The sequence below is a fragment of the Asparagus officinalis genome, chromosome 4 (genome assembly GCF_001876935.1).
Source record: "Asparagus officinalis chromosome 4, Aspof.V1, whole genome shotgun sequence".
NCBI classification, from domain to species: domain Eukaryota; kingdom Viridiplantae; phylum Streptophyta; class Magnoliopsida; order Asparagales; family Asparagaceae; genus Asparagus; species Asparagus officinalis.
Window position 1 is genome coordinate 113,311,961 of NC_033797.1, and position 23,712 is coordinate 113,335,672.

The window sequence follows — 23,712 nt, forward strand, 5'->3', positions numbered from 1 at the left end:
TTTCTTATACGCACTAATGCGTACGCACAAAGCCCGTTTTAGCGAATGAAGGGGTTTTTGTGAAAAAATCCTCCAACAAATGAGTACGAGCTCGTGACCGTACTTGGGGATTGAAAGTGAGGGTTTTTTGGAAAAAAGTCACCGAAAGCACTGTAAAATCATTCTCGTGACCACTCTCTCTCTTCCCTTTCCCCCAAATCAAATCCCCATCACCGACTTCTTCCCCCAAATCCATCCTCGTCACCGGCCCCGACTTCGGACAACCCCATCACCGTCGGCTGCGACATCTCCATCACTGAATCTCCACGTGCCCATTTCTCCTCCTCCATCAAGCCACCGACCTCCCCTAACTCCGGTGACCGCGAGATCACCCAACTCAGGTACGGATCTCTCTCTCTCGAGATCCCCCATCACCGACCTGCTTGGTTGCCAATTTTTTAGGGCTGCTTTAATACTTTTTTGGTTGTTGGGTTGTAATTTTTCCCTATGCAATGGTAATCATTTAGTAAACAATGTGGAATAAAGTCAGTTTAGAAAATCTTGTAAGCAACTAGAACAAAAAATATGGGGTAAAATGGCAAATAGTCAGATTTTAAATTTAATTCCGTAAGTAACAGATTTGGGAGGTTAGGATGAAAGCTGCGAACCCCCTCATCAAAGATTTTGCCACAAATATAAGAATTAATCAGTATTCAGTAATTTGTAAAAATTTACTTTGCAACTCCCAGTAAATAAAGCTAGAGGCCTGCTTGGTTGCCAAATTTTTAGGGCTGCTGTAATACTTGTTTGGTTGCTGGGTTGTAGCTACTGCACGTTTTTAAACAACACTTCCATGGATTTTGATCCATCACAGGAAAATATAAACAACACTAGACAGACAAAGTTTGCATCAAGACCACCACTTTGTACCTTGTTATTGTTTAGCATGTAGATTCATGATATTACAGGGTATTGGAATGTAAATAATCCAAATTTATAAAGTCAAATTACTGATTGCACTGAAGCTTTTTTCCTCCGATGAGATTATGCCTAATTTATGAAATTTGATATTATATGCATTTTATATAGATCAATTACAATTTTTGTGAGAAATGGATAACTTGGGCACTGAAGCTAATGAAGTAAACTTGGACGATGATGATTTGATATATACTCCTTCAGATGAGTTGAGGCCAAAAAAGGGGCAGGAATTTGACACAATAGATGATGTTGTGATATTCTACAATGCTTATGCTAAAGCAGCTGGGTTTAGTGTAAGGTCTTGGACTACTCAAAAAGAGCCGGGAAGTTGTGAAATAAGAAGGAAAGAGTATGTTTGTTTTAAACAAGGAAAATCTCTAAAAATCACGGATGTTGGAAAGAAAAGACGTCGAGGAAGCTTAGCTGAGGATTGTACTGCCAAAATTGTAGTTTTAAAATCAAACTCCGGAAAATACATTGTTACTGTTTTTAATGAGGAGCACAGCCACCCACTATCAACACCATCAAAGATTCATCTTTTAAGGTCCCATCGTAACGTTTCAGCCGCAACAAAGTCTCTAACTAAACAGTTATCCATGGTGAATATACCTCAGCATCAACAATTCAGTTTTCTTGGAGTACAATCTGGAGGTATAGAAAATATTGGGTGCACTCAAAGAGATTTGTATAATCATGCAAGGGATATCCGTGCTGATTTGAAGGGGCATGATGGTGAAATGTTTTATGAATATTTAAAATTGGAACAAGGAATGAATTCCTCATTTACTTTTCAAATTGAGGCCGATGAGGAACAAAAGATTACTCGTTGTTTTTGGTCCGATGCAAGATCAAGGCGGGCTTACAAATTTTTCGGTGATGTTGTAATCTTTGATACTACTTATAACACTAATCGCTATGGCCTTATATTTGCACCAATAATGGGGGTTAACAATCATGGTCAAACAATTGTTTTTGCTTGTGGATTTTTGAATCATGAGAGCGTTGATGATTTTGTATGGTTATTTAATCAATTTTTGGAAAGTATGCCTGGTGGTGTCCCGAAGATGATTATTACCGATCAAGACCCAGTGATGACTAAGGCATTCCCTCTTGTTCTTCCAAATACTTTCACAGGTATTATAGTTTGTATATATTATTGAAAATATTTATATACATAGCCTTTCTTTTTAACACTTTTTTTAATTCTTTTGACAGGTATTGTAGTTGGCATATATTAATGAAGTTTTCTGAGAAAATTGATGCAGTGAAGTATAGTATTTATAAAAGTGAGTTCTCGGCTTGCATTTGGAAATCAGAGACTCCTGAAGAATTTGATTTACAATGGGAAAGTCTGATTAAGAAAAGTGGGTTAGAAGGAAACAAGTGGTTGCAAGACTAATAATTCATTGGTTGATTTTATGATATAGTTTGGCAGGGGATTAGTGTGCCAACGACATGAGGAGTTGATGGCCGATCACAAAGATGTAATTGAGAAACCTAAACTTAGAATAAATCATAACTTTTTGGAGAAAATGGTTGATATTTACACGAATGAGATCTATTACAAGTTTGAGGCTGAAGTGTGTGACAGCTTTAACTACAAGTTACAGTTTGTTAGGGCAACTGACAATCAGAGTGTGTATCAAATTCAAAGAAAGAAGCTCGCAACAAGTAAAGTCTGCGAAATTGTTTACGACAAGGACTTGGATTTGGTTTCTTGTAGTTGTAAAAAGTTCGAAAGCGTCGGAATTCCATGTACGCACATTATATCATATTTGATGAAAATTGATGCTGAAATATTGCCTGATAAATACATCTTAAAGAGGTGGACTAAGTCTGCAAAATCGAGGACAGTGGATGATGATAAAGGTATGCAGATAAGCCTTGATAATTCTTATCTTTTAACGCGGAGTCAATTTATCCAATCATCTTTGGAATTAGTTGACAAGTCCCTTGTATGTGAAGAAACGAGGAAGATGTTTACCGATGGAGTGCGTATCATTAATGAGCAAATCGACCAATTTTTTAGTAGCCACATGGTTAGTGGTCGCACGGTTGCAAAGAGCTTCACCGAGAAAAGTAATCAAATGAGTAGTAATTTAATGGATGATGGTACTAGTGTGTAGGATTCTTGTACTTTTCAAAATAGTTTCAATGAACCCGATCAAGTACGAGCAAAAGGGTGCAGCAAAAGATTGAAGGGAGGAAAAGAGAAAGCAATGGCTAGAGAAAAAATAAAAAAGATAGACGTTGTCACGGGTGTGGTAAAGTAGGCCAATCACATGATAAGCGAAATTGTCCGGCACTCACAAATCCGTAAGTAATAATTCTTTTATTATTTATGTTGTCTTATTCTTCACCTTCTATTATCCCCCTTGATGTATATATATATATATATTCGTTATAATGTAGGTCTTCTACATGCGGTGATACAATTTGGCAAGAGGGTAATGGGTCATCAAGTGAAGATGGGGATGATGTGCTCCTATGAAGACGTATATGGCTTTACATGCGAAAGTATAGATATCACAGTTTCAAGGTAAGAGAGTTGATAATGATTTTAAGGCATCCGTTGTTTAATAAATATCCGTTTATAGATAAGAATTTACATTTGCTTGATATTTATTATTACCGTTTCTTGCCCGTATTTGCTAGACTAATATAACCATGATGACGACCATAAAAAAAAATAGCCACATATGAATTGTTCCTGTATGTGTACTATAGCAAAGGCTGCAGGTTGATAATTAAGATGATGATCTATAATTTCCTTTGCTAGCATATAACTCCTTCATTGATACTTACCCTACTGATGCAGCGACATCCTCGTGTTAGATTTGGCAGAGTTCACCTTTACAACAACTACACCAGTAATTGGGGCATATACGCAGTTTGTGCGAGTGTTGAATCACAACGTGGATTTTCTGGCAAATGTATATGTTTGATGTTTATGAGACGTATATGGCTTTACAACTTTGGGTCTTTCGTGTTTGGAAAGCGACGTATTTGCACTTTTAACTTAGTAGTTGTTATGTATTGTAATGGGTACTGAGCACATTTAACTTATGTGTTGGACTTGTGTAGCTGGGAGAGATGTATATTGTAACTTAGTATGTTGGGTAATGAGTGGGACTTGTACGTGGATTTACTGATTGTTGGATGATTGCCTATTATGTTCTCCCCCTGGTATATTTGATGCTGGCAATGTGTGGGACTTTTACGTGGATTTATTGAGCACATTTAACTTAGTATGTTCACCTATTATGTGCACGCTCTAGGTTGTTGGATGATTTTACTAGTTTATTGCAAGTGGGTGAGGGTGAAAGCTACAGCTGCGTCGTCGGAGATTGTAAGATTTTGTATAATTAAGCACCAAAGAGACCTGGCCCTCTCCCTTCGATGCGCAGATGGCAGTTACCTTCACCTGAGAGCTCAACGGCTTTGACTGCTCCCCCTGAATTGTACATTTTTACGAGTCCAATGGGTGCAAACTGAATTGTTTGGTTGTAACTCTGCATCAAACAATGAATGAGAGCCTTCAGGAAATAATGCCGAAATTTAGACGGTTTTGTGAAATTTGTCCTTGTGTAAAACAACAAAAAATATATTTGTTCAGCATTCAACAAGAAATATATATGTGAAATTTGTCCTTGATTGGAGAAATGGTAAAAACTTCAGACTCTAGAACTTTAAGAGCAACATCAAATGACCCATCCTTTGGCCATCTACGTAGAGAACCTACAAGTTGCAAAATAAACCGAAATCGAACTACCACTCCAAACTTTACGAACTCAAAGATTCTTTTTTTAATAAAATAAAAATCTGCATATACCAGCATTATAAGAATAAACAGCACAATCACCGGTCCAATCCTCTCCAGAATGTTGTAGTCAATAAAAGATTAACAACGAATTACAATCTTGAACATTGAGCAATTAGCTTGTTTAGTACGCAATGAATTACAATCTCGTGCAACCACAAGGCATGATCATAGATATTGAGCAATTAGCTTGTTTAGTACGCAATGAATTATCCAACCAATGCAAGCTCAGCCACAAATTACATCACATGTTTTTTGCAATGGAGAAACCAACAAATACCGCAACGATACATGCTAGAAACACTAATACTGTAAACAATGAACCTAATACAAAAGCATAGATAGAGAAAATAGAAGTTTCCCTAAGTTTTTTCTTGTCCTCATCCAGATTATGCCTCACTGGATATCTTTCTTCTTGAGCATAATCAGATGTTTGGACATGCCTCGAGCTGGATACAGGATCAAGAGTGAGTGTGTGCTTCTCCCATTCAATCAAAGCCTCTTCATACGTTGCATACCCTTTGTAGGAGGCATTTGGGAACTTATCTACCTGAGATTTGCATTCTTCCCAATTATAAAAAATACCACATCGTCGACCTCTCTTCACAACATAAAACTTTTTCTAGCCATGGATAACCTGAAAATACCCCAAATTGGAGGGTAAACAAAATTTTTACATATGATCAGTTAGCAATCAAAGTTAAAAAAAATTATTTTGTCTACTACGACATATCTAGAAAGCTAAAGTTCAACAATTGATACGAAATTTGTATAAATAAACCAAAGTTTCTCAAATAAGAGTTCATCAATGTGTTTGACATATCTAGAAATTTCAACAAGTTGTATAATCAACTGATGTAGTATCCAGCAAGGTTCATATGATACCAAATTTGTATAAATAAACCAAAGTCGTGAACATTGTGTTCATCAATGTGTTTGACATATCTAGAAAGCTAAAGTTAAAGCATCGGATCGTCAAAATTTATCTTATATTCACTATTCTAACGTCAAAATAATTTCAACAAGTTGACCAATTCATATATTCAAGTATCCAAATGCAGATAGGATAGGCTAGTTACATTCATATTTCTTAAGGGGTTTTTGGATACTAGTCCCTCCGTCTTCGATACTTGCATATGAGCCCCTGATAACATAGAGACAATTCAAGGATTAAAGATGAAAACTTTTGGTTCAGGATTTAGGCCGCAATCCACAGCAACGTGATTCAAACCCAAGACAAAATTAACATCAACGATCAAGTTTATACAACAAGTTCAGTTACCAATCACCAGCAACGAAGGACTAATCCAGCTTCCTTGCTCCTACTTTCACCCAAAAAATTAAAAAGCACCGAGATAACAGAGAATGGACCCAAGATTTACTTGGTTTCTTGATTTTGACGTAAATATGCTGTTCCAATACAAATTGAATTTTTCTGGACAGGCAATGCGTTTCTTAAATTAAAAAAAAAGAATTTATACCAAATGCAATTTAACAAATCAGTGTTGTTTAAAAAACGTGCACTAGCTACAACCCAGCAACCAAAAAAGTATTACAGCAGCCCTAAAAAATTGGCAACCAAGCAGGTCAGTGATGGGGGATCTCGGGAGAGAGAGAGAGATTCGTACCTGAGTTGGGTGATCTCACGGTCGCCGGAGTTGGGGGAGGTCGGTGGCTTGATAGAGGAGGAGAAATGGGCACGTGGAGATCCGGTGATGGAGATGTCGCAGCCGACAGTGATGGGGTTGTCCGAAGTCGGGGCCGGTGATGAGGATGGATTTGGTGGAAGAAGTCGGTGATGGGGATTTGATTTTGGGGGAAAGGGAAGAGAGAGATGTTGGAATCATGACATACAACGCAGCGGAAAAAGCATATCATGACTATTAATCAAAATTAATTAAATATTAGAAGAATACCTGAAACGCTTTCCGAATTTCTACAATGATCTGTCCCGAGATCAATCCAAAATAGCTTCCTCAAGAGAAAAAGCCTCCAATTGAAATCCACCCGTCACCGTAGAGGAGCAATACTGAGAGATAGGTTCTCAAAAATCTATTTCTTCATATTATCTTCATAAGATTTTGAATCTCTTCTCTTAACCTCTCATAAGGCTACATATGAACCCTATTTATAGGATTACACTAGTCTTAGAGATTTTAACTTTAAACAATTCATAATTATCTAGAACTCTATCCATAACAATTAAGGATAGAATAGATTTGTTCAAAAACTTTATCCATAACAATTAAGGATAGAAATAGATTTATTCAAAAACTTTATCCATAACAATTAAGGATAGAAATAGATTTATTCAAAAACTTTATCCATAACAATTAAGGATAGAAATAGAATTGCATTGCATGTATACCTCTTCTAATGACATTAGTGAGACCAATTGGGTCCCATATCGAGAACCAATTATTAATCAAATTAATAATTTTAATTTAACAATCAAATCCCTATCCGACCAATTGTTCATAAAAGCTCTTCCATAATATGGGATTAATTATTAATAAATAATATCTTACATTCAATCCCTTCCAGTATCATTTATTCTAGGCAACTCTTTTAAGTAGGACAACTCACCTATTTGCTCATGTCTAAATTTGCAATTCCCATGAACATAAATAAAAATTATTTTGAAACATCAAAATATTTTATTTTTTATAAGAAAATAAATTTTGTAAAAATATTTTCAAAGCTACCTGCCGGCAGGAATTTAATAGCTTCATGGGAATGCATAATAAATTAACTCATCATAATGAGCATACTGGATCCTATCTAGACATCCATCATTTTCCTAAATGAAATTTAGCAACCCAATGTTTCAGGTTGTGTAGCGCTTGCTAAACAAGCTTAACCATCACATCAAAGCATACTAAATTATCAAATCGAAAATGATAATATCATCAAGTCAAAGGGACCATGTAACAATTTGAACTCTCTATCTCTTAGGTGACTCATCCTAGAGAATTCAAATACGATCTAGTGCTACACACATCATAATGCGTGCTTATGACATACACCCGGAGAATCTCCATTCTCGATGGTTGAGACCCACCACCATATCTCATATATCGGTGTCATGCATAATAACCTGTTATAACAAAGTTATCCTTTACTAGTTATAGGTTAAGCACAAATTTAAGAAATTTCTAAGTTAGATCATATCTCCAAGCAAGTGACCATCACAATGCATGATCTAACAAAAATAACTTCTAAGGATATATATAAAAATTATATAAATAATAACCAAATTATGTGCAACAATTAAATTTATTAACATCACAATATTATTACATAATTTGTATTGGATGTTCAAGGGCAAATTATTATTACTATTCCAGCAAGAGAGAGGTCACGAGAATGATTTTACAGTGCTTTCGTTGACTTTTTTCAAAAAAACCCTCGCTTTCAATCCCCAAGCACGGTCATGAGCTCGTACTCATTTGTCGGAGGATTTTTTTTTAAAAAAAACCTTCATTCGCTAAAACGGGCTGTGTGCGTACGCATTAGTGCGTATAAGAAATGATCTATATATATATATACATGTACATCTATATACATGTATATACATGTATATATATATATAATATATATATATATATAATATATTAATTAATGGGTTATCCTTGCATAGGATACCCATTAATAAATAATAAAATAAAATATAATATAAATATATATATATATTAATATATATATATATATATTATATATATATATATATATATATAATACACACACATACACACACACACCACCACATTAAATATATATATATATAGAAGACAGAGAGAGAAGAGAAGAGAGAGAAGAGAAAACTGTATGTGACTGGAACTCACATACATTGTCCCGCTGCAGGGAGTTAAATGAAAAAAATACACCCGCCCGCACAAATAGATTCTCGTGACCAAAAATCATTATTTCCCCAAATCCCATCGTGAGCTCCTCTCTCTTCCAAATCTCCTCAAAATCCCAGATCTCAAATCTCTCTCACGTGAGTTCCCTCTCTCGTCCCCAATTCCCTCTCCGACTCGAGCAACCGCCGCCGCTCCTTGTGGCAGCCCTCATCTCTCCCCATGCTGCAGCTGACGCATCACCGCTGCCTCTCTCGCAGCCGACGCGATTATCGCCGCCTAGTCTCGCCCCCCTGTAACCGACAGCGACCACCGCACCCTCTCTGCACTAACACGCCACCAACCGCCCTATCTTCGCCCCCTGCACCGACGGCATACCGCCGCCCTCTTGTAAGTTTTTATTTTATTTTATTTAAATTTCAGTCTTATAAAAGTTTGGATTTTCTGATATGGGGTTTACATTTGTTTCTGAACCTTGTGAATTCAAGTGTAGGTTTTGGTTACTAGACGATAGCAATTAGGTGTGATGCACTTAAATATGATTCTAATCTTCGTTCAATTGCAGTCTATTTGTCCCTTTTGCTTCTCGAGTTTATATATTTATATCAGGAAACGGTCGAATTTTGTGTTCTGGGTTTACTTTGATTGTTTAAACCCTATTGGTCATGTAGAAAGTGTAGTTAGCTTGAGATTTCAGTATTTAATAAAAAGATCATAGGTTTCTATTTGTTCAATTTGTTTGCTTGCTTCTTGGTCTTTAACTATGATAACATAATAGAACGAAGAGGTTGGGCTTACCAGTATTGGGCTACTTTTGCAAATTTTAGGAAGTCATGGAAGCTTCAGTTTTGGGCTTACCAGTATTGTGCTTTAATTTTACCAGGTTTAATTTTGCATATTCATAAAGTATATGCTACTGCATGTTTAATATACATAGAACAAAAAACACAATTACATCTTGTGATTGTAGCTATTTCCAGAGTCATGCAAAATCAAATGGATGTGATTTTATTCTTCCCTCAGTGGTAGCAATTACTTCTCGAATTTGGACTTATAATTTCTCTTAATTCCACAAAGAAATTAAGAGAGTTTTTACTGTGATTTTGCTTCAAACCATAATTTTTTAGGTGTTCCATGGCAAGAAAGAGTTTTTACATTGTGAAGAGAGGTCGACGATGTGGAATTTTTAATAATTGGGAGGACTGTAAAATGCAAGTTGATAAATTCCCAAATGCCGCATATAAAGGGTATGCAACGTACGAAGAGGCTTTGGTTGAATGGGATAAGCACAACATCGCTTGTGATTCAGCATCCAACTCAAGGGCATGTCCAAACACCTTTTTATGTCCCGACACCTGATTCTGCATCGAGCTCAAGAACTACTATTTCCCCCATCTATGCTTTTGCATTAGGTTCAGTGTTTACAATATTAGTGTTTGTAATATGTATCGTTGTCGTATTTATTTTTTTCTCTCTTGTAAAAAATATGTGATTGTGAGAACTTATGTATCGAGTAACTTATGTGATTGTGAGATTGTGAGAACTTATGTATCTTGTGAGAACTTATGTGATTGTGAGAACTTATGTCATATTGTTTGTATAAGATAAATTTTTGAGATTTTAAATTAGATAAGAAATGCTCATAAGACCCCTACTTCTGTAAGGTCCAAGCCTTTCCTGCAGTCCCGAAGCCATTCAGTAAGATGGCTGTTACTGAGTTGTGGATAAAGCCTTTGAACTACAAATCATGTTTTCTCCAGCTTGTATTCAGTAAGATGGCTGTTACTGAGTTATGGGCTGCTATGAGCTTTGTGCAATTATTTGTTACATTCATGTTTTCTTCCCTGTTACTGAGCTTTATACGTGTTTCTCTATCAATCAACACTTTGGTCAACAACTCTCAAATAAATGCCTCAGCTCAAACAGCCTTTGAACTACAAATCATGTTTTCTGGAAAGTGAATCTAACTCGAATTTATAACAAAAGTTGTGCTTGTTAAATATGCAAAAGGTCGGTTAGATTATAAGCTCAACACGGATGGTGCTGCGCTGCAGAATACTAGCTCCTGTGATGCAGGGATATATAGTGATCCGAGGTAGAGAAGGTGATGTGGTGGCAGCAAGAGATCAGATAGTTTTGGTAATGGTTCAAATTGGTATTGAAGTTGATTCCGTTGTTTTTGTTAGTCTGATTATGGGTTCCTCTCCCTCTCAATGGCAATATCATTCCTTGCGGAAGGAGGCCATTAATTTATCATCTGACTTGTATTTTTTTTCATTCATCACATTTATATTGAGGCAATGCGCCGTAGCGGATAGGTTGTTGGCAAATAGAGCTAGAAATTGCAACCCTGTTATTTTTAATCAGACTTGGATCTTCCTTGAAATGTTAGGCTTGCCCTCACATTATAAAAAAATGTTGTTTCTCAATGCAATATTTAGCAGCTACAAGACAGAGTTGTGGACTACAAGACAACAATCCATATCAATTAACCAATAACACACACACATACATCGGTCTTAATACATTAGTCTTAACACATCAGCAGCTACAAGACACAATCAGTCTTAACACAATCAGTCTTAATACATAAAATGTAGTAATACATCAGCAGCTACAAGACAATCAGCAACAGTTGTGGATGAACCTGAGCTGCTTGTGCTTGTTCCTGTGTTAGTGGTAGCGCTGTAAGAGAAACACATGCACAAGCAAATAAATCGTTTGTTAAAAGTTAAAAACAGAGTAAATAAAGTGCTGTTAAAGATTGATACACAAAAATGCAAGCAATCATACGTACATTAATCATGAGATATGACTTTTTGAACAAACCAATACATCCACCACCCGAGCATATGTTTAGCTGCAAATTATATGACAAATTAATCATGAGATATGACTTTGTGCTATCAAGTTTCATAAACTTATATAGGGCTAAAACTGAATAGAAATACAACTAGTTCTATAATGCCCGAGTTCACCACATCTGCTACATATGCGTTTCTTCCTTTCTTTCTTTTCTTGTGCCTGTTCTAAACCTGAATGGATTCTAGTAGAATTGCGTGGACGACCTTTAGTCCTTGCAGGTCTATCAGGATCACGAACTGTTATCTGAGGAATGTTCTCTATTGTATGTGAAATGGGTGTGGAAGGTTGAGGAATATCCATAATTTGATCTTGAGTTTCTCCAACTTCTTCTTCAAGTGATTCCATGAAATATCCATAATTTGATCTTGAGTTTCTCCAACTTCTTCTTCAAGTGATTCCATGAAATTTGTTAGCACGTCATCAAGTTGTTGCAGCTTCTCTTCTGAATCAAATGCAAGCTCGAGCACATTATTGAATTTTGCTCTTAAAGCCCAAGATTTCAATAAATTAATCTTCTCTTCACAGCTGGTGATGTTTCTTCTAAATACAATGTTGCCAACCCTGTAGGCGTATAAAACTGCTTATAGGTCCCTTAACACAGCTCGGCACGGTGATTCGACAAACCAACGAACCATCAGGCGATATATCCAAGCAGGATCGTTAGACCACAACACTGAAGCGGACTTACTACCAAATCAGGATCCGGACTGCCAAATCAGAGTCCAGATCAACAATCAGAGTTTGGATAAATCGCGAAACTGAAAAAACGACAAAACGGCAAACACCTGGAGGGCTCGGCCAAAACCGAGCCACCTAGGGGTGGCTCGGCCATGGCCAAGCCACCTAGGTGGCCGGCCGAGCCACCTCCTGGTGGCTCGGGGGCCGAGCTCGGTGGCCGAGCCACCTAGGTGGCCGATCCACCTGGGCCAAGCCCAGATCTGGGCCCAGATCTGAGCCCAGATCTGGTTCTAAATGCTTATAAATAGGCTTAGTGGCTCATTGTTTGAAGGTTGAAACTTTTTGAGGCGAAACTCTGCTGGATTGAGAACTGAACTTCGGAGTTTTGGAGCTTTGAAGACTTGGCTTTTCAGATCTGGTTCTTGGTGATCATCCACGTCAGATAAGGCAGGAGTTCGAGAGAGAGATCAGATCTGAGATCTACATGGTTATCCTCCGGATCAAAACTTGGTTTTTGATCCCGAGAAGAGTATCGATTTCGCTTGGTCGATTTCGATTACTAAAGGCTATTATTTCCTTGGTGAAATAGTACCCCCGGCTGTTATTTCCTTCGTGGAATAACACCAGTCATACCGTGTAGATCCGACCGGATCAAGATCGCGCGGTGGTCCACGGATTAACCCCGGCGCAGGCTAAGAACCCACACAAGCAAGAGACCACAAAACAGGATCTTGCGATTTGTTCGAGAAAAGGAGAGTTGTAATTTTTCTTTTTTCTTTGATTTTGTTGTAACCGGATCTTATAAAAAGACCGGATCTTTTGTAACTGAAAAACTGTTGCTGAAGAGAACAATGAAATCAATGAAAGCAATTTTCCCCGCGAACAATCTGGCAACCACAGTGGGAGCCACCGATCTCGCTGCCGAGATCGTTGCGTCGTAGCCGCGGATCTCAATCCCGGTCGAGGAGGAGGTCGAGTATGAATTCGACCAACAAAAGTTCGAGGAGTATCTGTCATCCTCGTCCGGATCCACCTCCCCCCGCAAGTCCAAGAAGTTCTCCTCCAGGAGAAAAGTTCGTTGGTATGAAGAAGTACAGAATGCCAACGAAGATCTCACCCCAATTGATGCCGAAGTTGCTTCGGGTGAAGCTCCACCGACCTCTAAGCAGGTCAAATCTGTTCTCGCCAATGTCTCCGCCGTTGAAGGTGTAGTGACTCTCTCAAAGAGAGCCCGCCAGAGGTGACGTCAACGCTTGGCGCGGCAACTCGCAAAGGCGATAGAGTCCACTGACGGAGTCCGCTATAACGCGGATCTAAAGAACAGGAGAGGCAAACAGCCTCAACAAACAATGAATGACAGCTCCTCCAAGCCGCCAACGAATGAATGGATCCGTGTCAAACGGAATTGTTCAACACTTGATGAGCGTATTCGCAAGCTCCGCGCACTGTCAGCGCAAGCACGGGCTCAAGTCCAAGAAGCCCGCAGAAGACTGCAGAAGGAAGTGGCCAAAAAGCCGCCACCAACCCGCCAAGTCTGGAGGCCGAAATCTAAAGCGGCGATTCAGACTAAAGAGCAACCTTTGCAGCCTTCAGCAAAAGTTCAAGCTCCGGCGAACCAACCTAAATCACCGATAATTCCCATAGCTACTCCGGGAGATCACGCAGAATCATCCCGAAGAAAGAAGTCAGTTTTGGAGCGCCTTGGTCCACTTCCTGATGGACGATGCAAAGCTCCAGTTCAAGAACGTTTGGGCCCGATAAAGAAGCCCCGAACGACTCAACATGCTGGGGGTCGCCGCCACCCTCAACATGACAAAGAGATCAGGGCAGCTAAGCGCACCAATTTGCGCATTGAAGTCCAGGAGCCCGCTGAGAACTCACGCCCACAAAGGCATGTTTCGAGGCGCGTGACTCTTGAAAGCCCAAGGAAGACAGTTCACACTCAGAAGGAAACATTATCGTCTAATGACGATAGCGTTATACCTGAGAAGTCGTGCCAACACACGATAGGTTACTCCGACCTTCAAACCGATGAGTTGTACTATCGTGTTGAGGGTATGAGTAAAACCAGGAAAAGGAGTCCTCGAGAACTAAAGACTCAATGCCCCTGTTCCAAACTCATTCGGGCAGTATTGTCGGAGTGCAACTGCACCAATACAGTCCCCGAGAGAATTTTGGTTTTCGAAAGACTCAGTACCGAAACGCCAAAACCAAGGCATAGACGTTTCCGACGAAGGAGAGCGGTGGTTGAAGACGGAGAATTTCCGAGGGTCACCACTAATATGACCAGCAAAGGGACATCGACACGGGATAATCCCAAGTCGATTCCAGAAGCATCCCGGCGTATAACACGTCTGCAGTCTGGAGCCATCATACGAGCAACCTATGGTAGGATTCGGACAAGGTTACCTTCAGAAGATGAAGAATCGGATGCCGGCTCTGCGGTCGCATCAGATAATACGGTATCCAACGAGGGACAACCCCGCGAGGCACTTATGATAAGTGCGTAACAAGTGGCCAAGATGCTCGAAGAAGCCATGGCTAAACAACAGGAGAGCTTCAGGTTCGAAATACAGATGGCCATGCAGAACATGAGAGAAATGCATGACCAACAAATCCAAGCATTAGGTTTGAAATGCAGATGGCCATGCAGAATATAAGAGAAATGCATGACCAACAAATCCAAGCACTGACAAACCAGCAAGGCAAACCAAGTCGTCGTAACCAGGTTAATCAGGAAGATGAGGACACAAATGCGAATGAAGCTCATAATGCCAATCATCCTCCTGTCAACACAGGGGGTGGTAACGAGAATTCTAGCGAAAACACAGGTGAAAGTTTGAAGATCAAAAACCTCGAGAGCAAAATCAATACGTTGATTTCCGCTCAAGAGATGAAGAAGACGGGCATTCCTTGTCCATACCCAAGAGAATGGGAATCAATCCCGTATCCGGCGAAGTTCAATCTAATTAACTTCACGCCGTTTAATGGGATGGGTTCACCCACTCAGCATTTGATTTACTTCAAATCACACCTAGGGGTTATCTCTGGCAATGAGCCTCTGATGGTACGGTCCTTCGTTCAAGCCAGGAAGTGTGAATAGCTGGGACGACATGGAGACTAAATTCCTCACCAATTTCTTCGACGACGACATCGAGATATCCATCGGGTCGTTGCTTGACGAGAAACAAAAAGACGGGGAATTGTTTGATACATTCGTCAAAAGGTTCCGGAACAAGGCGATGAATTGTCAGGACCCGATCACTGAGGAGTTCATTCTCCAGACTTGCCATAACAACCAAGCATTGGACGTGTTGGAAGCAATGGGGACAGCTCCATCCAAAACATGGAAGGATTTGAAGGTCCGAGGAGAGCAAGCCGAGTGATTCCTCAGAAGGAAGAAGGCGGAAAGAGGCCAACAGGCGACGAATGCTCCGCAACAGAATTTTGTCCCACGAGGGAAAGGTAAGGCACATGCTAATGCAGTTGATGCTAATCAAACTTTCCAATTGCAACCTCAGCAACAGCCACAGCAAAAAGCACCACAACCATCTCGTTCGCAATGGCAACAACGGCCTCAGAAGCAGAAATCTTCGGAGCCAAGGTTTCCTAAAGTGTACTCCTTCGAAATCTTCGGAGCCAAGGTTTCCTAAAGTGTACTCCTTCAAAGATGACGAAGTTCCCGACATCTTTAAGTACCTGCTAGAAAATAACAAAATCCAGCTGCCGCCGATTGTGGATCAAGAAGGGGCTAGCAAAGTGACGGATCCGAAGTATTGCGCATACCATAGAGCGGTCCATCACCCTACAAAGTCATGCTACCATCTCAAGGACAAAATCCAGGTGTTAATTGATCTAGGCGTCATAACCCCGAAGCCGTCCAAGAATGTTGGAGCAAATGCAGTATCAATCAGCTTTGGATCAGTGCCCACAACATGGTTTGAACCAGAACGCATCACCAAAGTTGGAATGAAAATGGTGAATGATGACCCTCGTCTCCAGAACGCTTATGCGGATGCACCGGCAGCACTAGCGGTATCACTTGCGCAGTCTCCCGAAACTGAGCTGTTAGTCACAGTAAGGACGCATCAACTCTGCATACCCATATATGATATGGATATTGAAGAAGAAGATGATAGAAACATAAACGCCAAGGTCCCGAGATTGGCGTTTTCCTATCATTGACTACGTCCAATATGGTATTTTGCCAGAGGATGTAAAAGAAAGGGAATCAATCCGCCGAAGAGCACCAAGATTCTTCTATAATACTGAGACCCATACATTATATCGTAGAGGGTACGATGGTTTGTTACTCTGATGCCTTTAGAACAAAGAAGCAGAAGAAGTTTACACACGTCAACCACGTCTTGGCCGTTCGAGACATGTGGTGCACATCAGCCCGGTCCCAAACTGTATGATCGCATCAGGAGAATGGGATATTTTTGGCCAACAATGGTTCGTGACGCAATCGAATACGCCCGAGAGTGTCATGCTTGTCAAATACATGCAAATTATATGCACCAACCACCAGAGCGTTTACACACGTCAACCACGTCTTGGCCGTTCGAGACATGGGGTATGGACATTGTCGGTCCTATTTTTTCCCCTTCAGTCAAAGGTGATCGATTCATTCTCGTAATCACGGATTACTTTTCAAAGTGGGCTGAAGCAATTCCGCTTAGAGAAGTGAAGACGAACAACGTCATCAATTTTATCAAACATTATGTTATATACCGACATGGCGTGCCAAGACGGATCATTCATGACAACGGTCCACAGTTCATAAGCGACGCCTTCGTCAGGTTTTGTGACAAGTTCAAAATTCAAGATGTTTCGTCAACAGCTTATTATCCCGCTGCGAATGGATTAGCTGAGGCGTTTAACAAGACGATCATTAAGATCCTGTCAAAGCTCGTGAAGACCAATAAACGAGACTGGGATGATAAACTCGGTGAAGTACTCTGGGCTTATCACACCACCATACGCACACCTACAGGGGCCACCCCATATTCGTTGGTATACAGATGTGAAGCTATGCTACCATTGGAAATCCAAATCCCATCCCTTCTGATCGCTCTCGCAACCGAGATGACGACAGAAGAACAACATCAGAAACGTCTCGAAGAACTCGAAATGTTGGATGAAAAGCGCTTGGAAGCTCAACAACACATTGAGTTTTATCAAGCCAGAATATCTAGGGCTTTTAACAAAAGAGTCCGACAGAGAAGCTTCAAGGAAGGAGATCTGGTCCTCGCTGCTCGCCGACCGATAATCCTCAACTCCAAGAAGAAAGGTAAATTTGAATCCAAATGGGAAGGACCGTTTGTGATAGACACAGTCTACTCAAACGGTGCATATCACCTGATTACTCAAGAGGGCGCCAGGCAATTAATGCCAATAAATGGAAAGTTCCTAAAAAAGTACTATCCCTAATACATTCAGGATAACCCATTTACCAGGAAGTTCCTTGAAGAATATTACACTTAATATTCTAGAGGATAACTCAAAATCATTTTCACTACCAAAATCCCTCACTGATCAATTTCAATTGACAATGAGTTCACCAAAAATGTCTTTCTGGCCCAAACCACCAGCAAATTCCCATCTTGAATCTTTTCATGAACAAGAGGTCCGCTTTCAGTTCAGAGTCCCCTTTCGATAAACGAAAGAACTCCTTTCCTTCTTTCTCTTTGGTTAAGCCTTCTCATGGTTATGACCGAAGTTGAAATTCCACTTCGATAAACGAAGAACTCATCTTCAGATTAGATAACCAGTCCTATAAAAGGTAAGTTTATCTAGATCTTCCAGATTCTCGGAGTGGAGATCCCACTTCTAGTTTCTTTTGTGCTGGAAATAGAATATAAAATTCTCCCTTTCCAGAATCAATGAATAGAATATAAAATTCTTCCTTCCTTGTATTCGGGTTCGCCTTCACCCTGAAAGAAGACCGAGAAATAGAATATAAAATTCTTCCTTTCTCGCACCAACCTTTTCCAAGAATTTGTCAATCTAGGATTCATCCTAGGAAGTTTATCCCGAATCCTAAGCAGGGATAAGTCTGCGCCTAACACGCGCTGCCAGTTTAGTCTTTCTCCGTAGAAAAAGACACCAGAGTTCGATTCTGGGGTATTTTATCCCGAAACCTAAGTAGGGATAAGTCTGCGCTTAACCCGCGCTGTCGATTAGTTCTTAACCGTTAAAAAAACACTCGCCCACATATTCAACATTGTGGCAGGTTGTTATTAATAACACCAAAATCCATGCCTTACACGCATGGAGAATTTCATCCTGAATCCTAAGAAAGGATATGCCGACGCCTAACACGCGTCGCCGGGTTAGTCTTTTACCGATTGAAAAAGACACCAGAATACCAGTCTGGGGTATTTTATCCCAAAGCCTAAGTAGGGATAAGTCAGCGTCTAATACACGTTGCCGGGTAGCCTATTCCCATAATATTGGCGAAGTCTACGTATTCGAAGTCGTAGCGGTGAGTCTTAGAGAATTCACTCTCTTAGCACAACGTTACATGCGGAACGGATTTAGACAATCCGCATGCTAGCCCGACTCAAACGGTAGTCGGTAAAGGCTAACCAAATCCGTTGAAGGCTGGGGGTTAGCCAAAAACCCCAAAGTCAACGCCTAACACGCATCGCCGGGTAGTCTATTCCCGTGAGAAAGACGAAGTCTACGTATTCAATATCGTAGCACTAAGAGCGAGCTCTGATGGACTCTTCAGTGGAGGCTAAAGTCTTCACAGCAATCTCCTCCGTCTCAACCAGCTTCTGCTTCAGAGATTTCAACTCATCAGATAAAGCAGTGTGGGCTTGCTGATCCTGTACCTTCGTCATCTGAAGAATACTCAAAGTCTCCTCTTCTTCACGGAGTTCTCTTCCGAGCTGGTCTATCTTGGTATCACAAGAGGTAATGGAAAAATCAAGCTTGTCAAGTGAAGATGATCTAATAGCAAGGTTAGCCTCAACTCGGTCTACCCGGTCCCACTGCACCTGAATCTCGAGCTCAGCAAAAATCCAAGTATCGCGCCATGTCTGTAAGCGAGCATCCAAATTAGCAGATTTGAATGAAGAGGCACCTGCATCCCGGAGCTCACGAAACATCTGAAGCTCATGCTCTAAGCAATCAAGGTCATCAACTATAGCCTTCGCCAGATCCGGGTATCCTGCATCCCTCATTGAATTTATTCTAGAGTCAAGGAAAGGCTTAAACTGGTGAAGGAAAAGTCCGCCGTGGAAGAGCTTGCCAATCATAGCATTCACGAAGGAGAAGAAGAAGCGGACTTCTATATAGATGATGATCTTCTCAGGGTCGTTGTCTGATAACAATTCCTTCACATGGACATGAAGCCGAGAAGAAAGCCCTATACAAAAAGGAGAAATTCGTCAAAAGCCTTAATGAGGAAATAAATGACATTTCTCAGTTGCTTAATTTATACCTTCTTCCTCTTGAGTCACTGGGGGTGGTGGAGGTGTAACCGTTGTGGATGTATCATCTGATGTAGTTGGTCTCACAGCCGGCTCAACAGGATCAGCCTCGACGAAAGCTTCTGTCAAACACGAAACGGAATTCTCAGATGCATCACATTATAGCTGCATTAGTTAAAAATTGGCTAGTCCTATAATTAACTTGAGAAGAGGCACGTACCTTCAAAAGACCCATCCTCGGGATTCTTGGGGAGTGTAGACTCAGGAAACATATCTCCAGGCAATTGGTCATCAATCTGAGGGGAGCCATACATGAAGTGGAGCATAGGAGTGTCCACAAGCAAACCTTCCTCGTCGAAATCATCAGTCAAAAAATCTGACACAAGAAAATATAAATGCGAGAGAAGAATAAAGAGACTACGACCAATGAAAATGAGTTACCTCTTATGGGTGTGTTAGCCTCTCCATTCCCAAGATCCACGTTTGCCTCCTGCAATTTGTTTAAAAGAGCAAGAAGCATAGAGACAATTAGGGGAGTCACGAATTCTGAATCGTTCAACTCCTTTGTGTGCCATCTAAAGGGTACATTGTCAATAGTAGATGTACCTAGATTCGCTGAATCGGGTCCTACATTGATGGTCTCCCCAACGTCGGCAGCTTATGCAGGCTTTTCTACCTGGTGTGGTGAGTCAGGCTCACCAGAAAGTACAAAATCATAAGGAGCAGGATCGGGACTCATCTCGCTTTCCCCACGCTCTCCTACATAGAGATGGAAAAGCATGAGTCGAAGTTCTGAATGATCAAGAGGATGATCTATAGGGTAGATGTTACCTCCGTCGCTAGCGGGATCATCACCAGACAAATCCATCTCAGATGCTCACGAATCTGCATGCGGCTTGTGGGCTAATCTCTTCCGCCTAGCAGCGGGGACAACAATCGAAGGTCTCGCTTGGGAAAAAGGACGGAATTCTTTATCCTTGTCAACTGCGGTCCCTGAAACATCAAACAACTGTCAAGACTAATAATTCTGGAAGACAGAAGGAAAGAATAGGTAGCTAACCTCGCTCGGAACAGTCCTCGTAATCTTCAAGATCTCCGCCTGAAGCCTCATCAGCAGAATGGAAGATCTTCTTTCCCTCTTCGTCAATCCGACGAGTCTTGCTCCGTGTCCTCTGTGACCGAGCATTTTCCCAAAATCACACGAGAATCAGCCTGAGAAGCTTCCTCGGCCACTAGCTCTGCAATCGGCTTCACGGGGATACTTTTATTAGCTGCTAACAACCACCTGCAGCTTAAGAAGGTGAGATTCAACTACCGCTCAGCACTCGGGAGACTGAACTTAGCACCAGTACAGTCCGTCACGGTCCACAGCCATGCCCGGAGACTGTCCACCAAGCCGCCATGAGTCCGAAGCTGCTGACGTGGATTCCCGACATAAAGCTGATCATAACCAAACTGGTGGGCGAATCGGCATAGTAGATATGGCTCTATAAAACACTGATTCCTCACCCGGAAGGTCAGATAACCCGGCCTAATGTTCACTAGCCAATTAAAGCAGCCGATATCTAAATGAGTTCGATACTCCCTCGGCTTCTCCTCATCAATCAAACATTCTCCATATCGGCTGAAGAACTGCGGGAAGCAAGTGGAAAATGCCCAACATTTATGGACCTGTAGCTGCTTTACTGCGGGAAGCAAGTGGAAAATGCCCAACATTTATGGACCTGTAGCTGCTTTCTGATGTCAAGGAATCATCGCCCCTCCCACCTGCCATTCTCAAACAACTATAGTAGGGGAACAGAGCGGTCTACGTTGCTAGGTACCGACATCATATCAGGACGATGAAGGACGAACCAAGCCATCAAATAAGTATATGGGAACTCCACCTTAGTAGAAGGAATACGAGCCGACGGTATATCTTCTTTCTGTGTGAAAGCACTAGAAATCTGTCGAAGCCCTCGATGAATGTTAGCTACCATCACCGGAAGAAGCAAAAGTTCCTTTTTGTAGGCAAGCTGAACCACTAGGTAGAGCACTTCCAATGGCATAATGTCACCGGACTGATACGGGACCACGCATTTCTTTAACTAGATAGCGAGGTAACCAGCAAGGATGCGGTCGCATGCCATAAGAACGATTTAAACTTGGTCCCTGCAGGAAAGCCACTCTCGGGACTGCTAATGGTATAAGAGTGAGCGTCGATCTTCTTCAACAGACCATTAACTTCTGAAGGAGTAAGCGTCGCCAGTTCACAAATAGCCTCGCCAGAATTGCTCTCTAAATTCCTGAACAAATAACACACAAACTGCTTCAGACTCACATGTAACTTAGTCCTCTTCGCTAAAGGCTCAGACTGCGCCAAAGCAATATGATAGTGACATGTGAGATCCCATAAAGTCTCATAGCGGTCGGGCATGCGATCCTTCAGCTGACTCAATTCATGGTTGGAGGGAAAGTATTCCTGATATAGCATCTGACCCATAGGCAAACCAGAAATCTTGGGCATCTCATGGAGAGCCAAGCCCAACTCTCCGTGCTTAGTCAAAAAAGTGTTCGAATCCGGGTTATAGAGCTCGCACAAAGCGAAGAAATGCTTCGTGCTGACAGGTAAACCATACATAGTGGAATGAATGGCTGCATATAGACCACAAGCGTGCAACTCCTCGCTCCATCGGCTTAAGACATACTTCGTCATACGAGCCCACCAAAGCTTGTCTAAAGAATGGACCCATCCATAGAATCCGTGGCGCGTCCCAGGCATCTCCCGTCCTAAGTCAGCGAGGCGATTCTTCAAAGTAGAAGCAGAAGCAAGAAATTCGTTACAGCGAGGCGATTCTTCAAAGTAGAAGCAGAAGCAAGAAATTCGTTACGCGGCGGTGCATCCAGCCCCAACACTCCAGGACGCAATCCAATGATATGACTCCTGCTCGAACCTGGAGCTGCCTTATGAGTGATATAGCCACAATGAATGCTCTCATGCTCCTCCGTCAAGCGCCACGACATCTCCCGTGTCACAGCTTGACGCCTGAGCTTAGTCAACAAGCGGTGTCGAGGAATCTTCGGCAAATATAGGAAACCACCGCCATTTTTATGAAGCCACTGCTCGGCATCAATAAACACTGCATCAGGATCTCTGACAGAGTCGCCAAATAAAAAGTCAGTCTTCCTGAGAGGCTAAACAGAGCTGGCATCCTTCACGAAAGGCGCATCTGTAATCAACTGTCGAAGATCTCGATGTCCACCTTCCTTCACCACTTGGGCAACCTCTGTCGACGTGCCCGGAGCAAACTGAAGAGTAAGCGGAATAGGTGAAAAATCATCGGAGGTCGAATAATACTCGTCACGACGTCCGTCCACTGCATGAGATGAGAACGCTCTAGAGGGATATTCCACTGAAAACAAGCAATTAAGTGTTTGTTAGTCTCAGTTATAAAAGGAAGTTGAACTCATCCTACAAACGGATAAGATAGAGTCACTGTCTTATAAAGGGTAAGACGATTTGGCCATATTATGCACGTATAAGGTAGGATATATCAAAAACATATCCATGCCTTATAAGGCACAATGCAGCGTCAAAACGTCCCCTTTATTTATTTTGAGATAGGGTTTTGACCAAGCAAAACCTATCCTTAAAGCGTCAATCCTCACCAAGGAGAATCAAGGCTCTTCCTAATTGTCTCACCAAGGAGAACAAAATGGGGATAAAGGACTAATCTACAAATCTACAAATACGCCAAAAAAGAGCTCACCAGCATACGAGGGAAGCACGCCATCAGCCGACACAGTAGGGGAGCGACCTCTCGGGATGTGCGATATGATGATCTGCAAAGTAAATCAGGGGATCAGATACAGAAATAAAATTTTAGTTAGGGCGACAAACTCTAACCCTAAAATTTTATCCCCTCTTTATTATAATTAAATCCTTCAGACCTCCAAATTTTACCCCCTGAAGGATGAGCTCGAGGCATCAAATCACAAACCCTAACCCTCATATGCAATCCCACAAATTCATATATCAGATTAAACATGAAATATGCCAAAATTATAGAGGATTTACCTGAGGAAAAGCTCGAGGATCCAACAAAAGTCG

General features: G+C 41.2%; 2 protein-coding genes and 2 long non-coding RNA genes across 6 annotated transcripts; 2 read left to right on the top strand and 2 right to left on the bottom strand.

The window, feature by feature from the left end:
• LOC109837981 (protein FAR1-RELATED SEQUENCE 5-like) lies at positions 146–4,130 on the top strand. 2 transcript variants are annotated; one of them, XM_020406383.1, is made up of 5 exons: positions 146–380; positions 1,069–2,094; positions 2,176–3,276; positions 3,373–3,499; positions 3,779–4,130. In XM_020406383.1, the coding sequence occupies exons 2-3, from the start codon at positions 1,092–1,094 to the stop codon at positions 2,196–2,198; spliced, it is 1,026 nt and encodes a 341-aa protein (XP_020261972.1). In that variant the 5' UTR covers positions 146–380; positions 1,069–1,091; the 3' UTR covers positions 2,199–3,276; positions 3,373–3,499; positions 3,779–4,130. The 2 variants fall into 2 exon arrangements, with proteins under 2 accessions (XP_020261972.1, XP_020261971.1); XM_020406382.1 differs by having other exon boundaries at positions 1,069–3,276.
• Positions 2,427–3,086, top strand: LOC109839177 (protein FAR1-RELATED SEQUENCE 1-like). The gene is made up of 2 exons (XM_020407608.1): positions 2,427–2,829; positions 2,926–3,086. Exons 1-2 carry the CDS (start codon positions 2,427–2,429, stop codon positions 3,084–3,086), a joined length of 564 nt encoding a protein of 187 aa, XP_020263197.1.
• LOC109836094 lies at positions 5,289–6,705 on the bottom strand. Its single transcript, XR_002245824.1, has 2 exons — positions 6,409–6,705; positions 5,289–5,417 (listed from the first exon to the last, which is right to left on the bottom strand). It is a non-coding gene; the product is annotated as an uncharacterized LOC109836094 (long non-coding RNA).
• On the bottom strand, positions 11,103–11,573 carry LOC109836095. Of its 2 annotated transcripts, none has more exons than XR_002245826.1 (2): positions 11,438–11,573; positions 11,103–11,287 (listed from the first exon to the last, which is right to left on the bottom strand). It is a non-coding gene; the product is annotated as an uncharacterized LOC109836095 (long non-coding RNA). The 2 variants fall into 2 exon arrangements; XR_002245825.1 differs by having other exon boundaries at positions 11,103–11,325.

What these genes read in the sequence shown, in the direction of transcription:
- LOC109837981 (XM_020406382.1), top strand. Translation starts at nt 1,092, where the DNA reads ATGGATAACTTGGGCACTGAAGCTAATGAAGTAAACTTGGACGATGAT.
- LOC109839177 (XM_020407608.1), top strand. Translation starts at nt 2,427, where the DNA reads ATGGCCGATCACAAAGATGTAATTGAGAAACCTAAACTTAGAATAAAT. An exon ending in GACAGTGGATGATGATAAAG is followed by an intron (nt 2,830 to 2,925) that starts GTATGCAGATAA and finishes TTGTATGTGAAG; the next exon opens with AAACGAGGAAGATGTTTACC.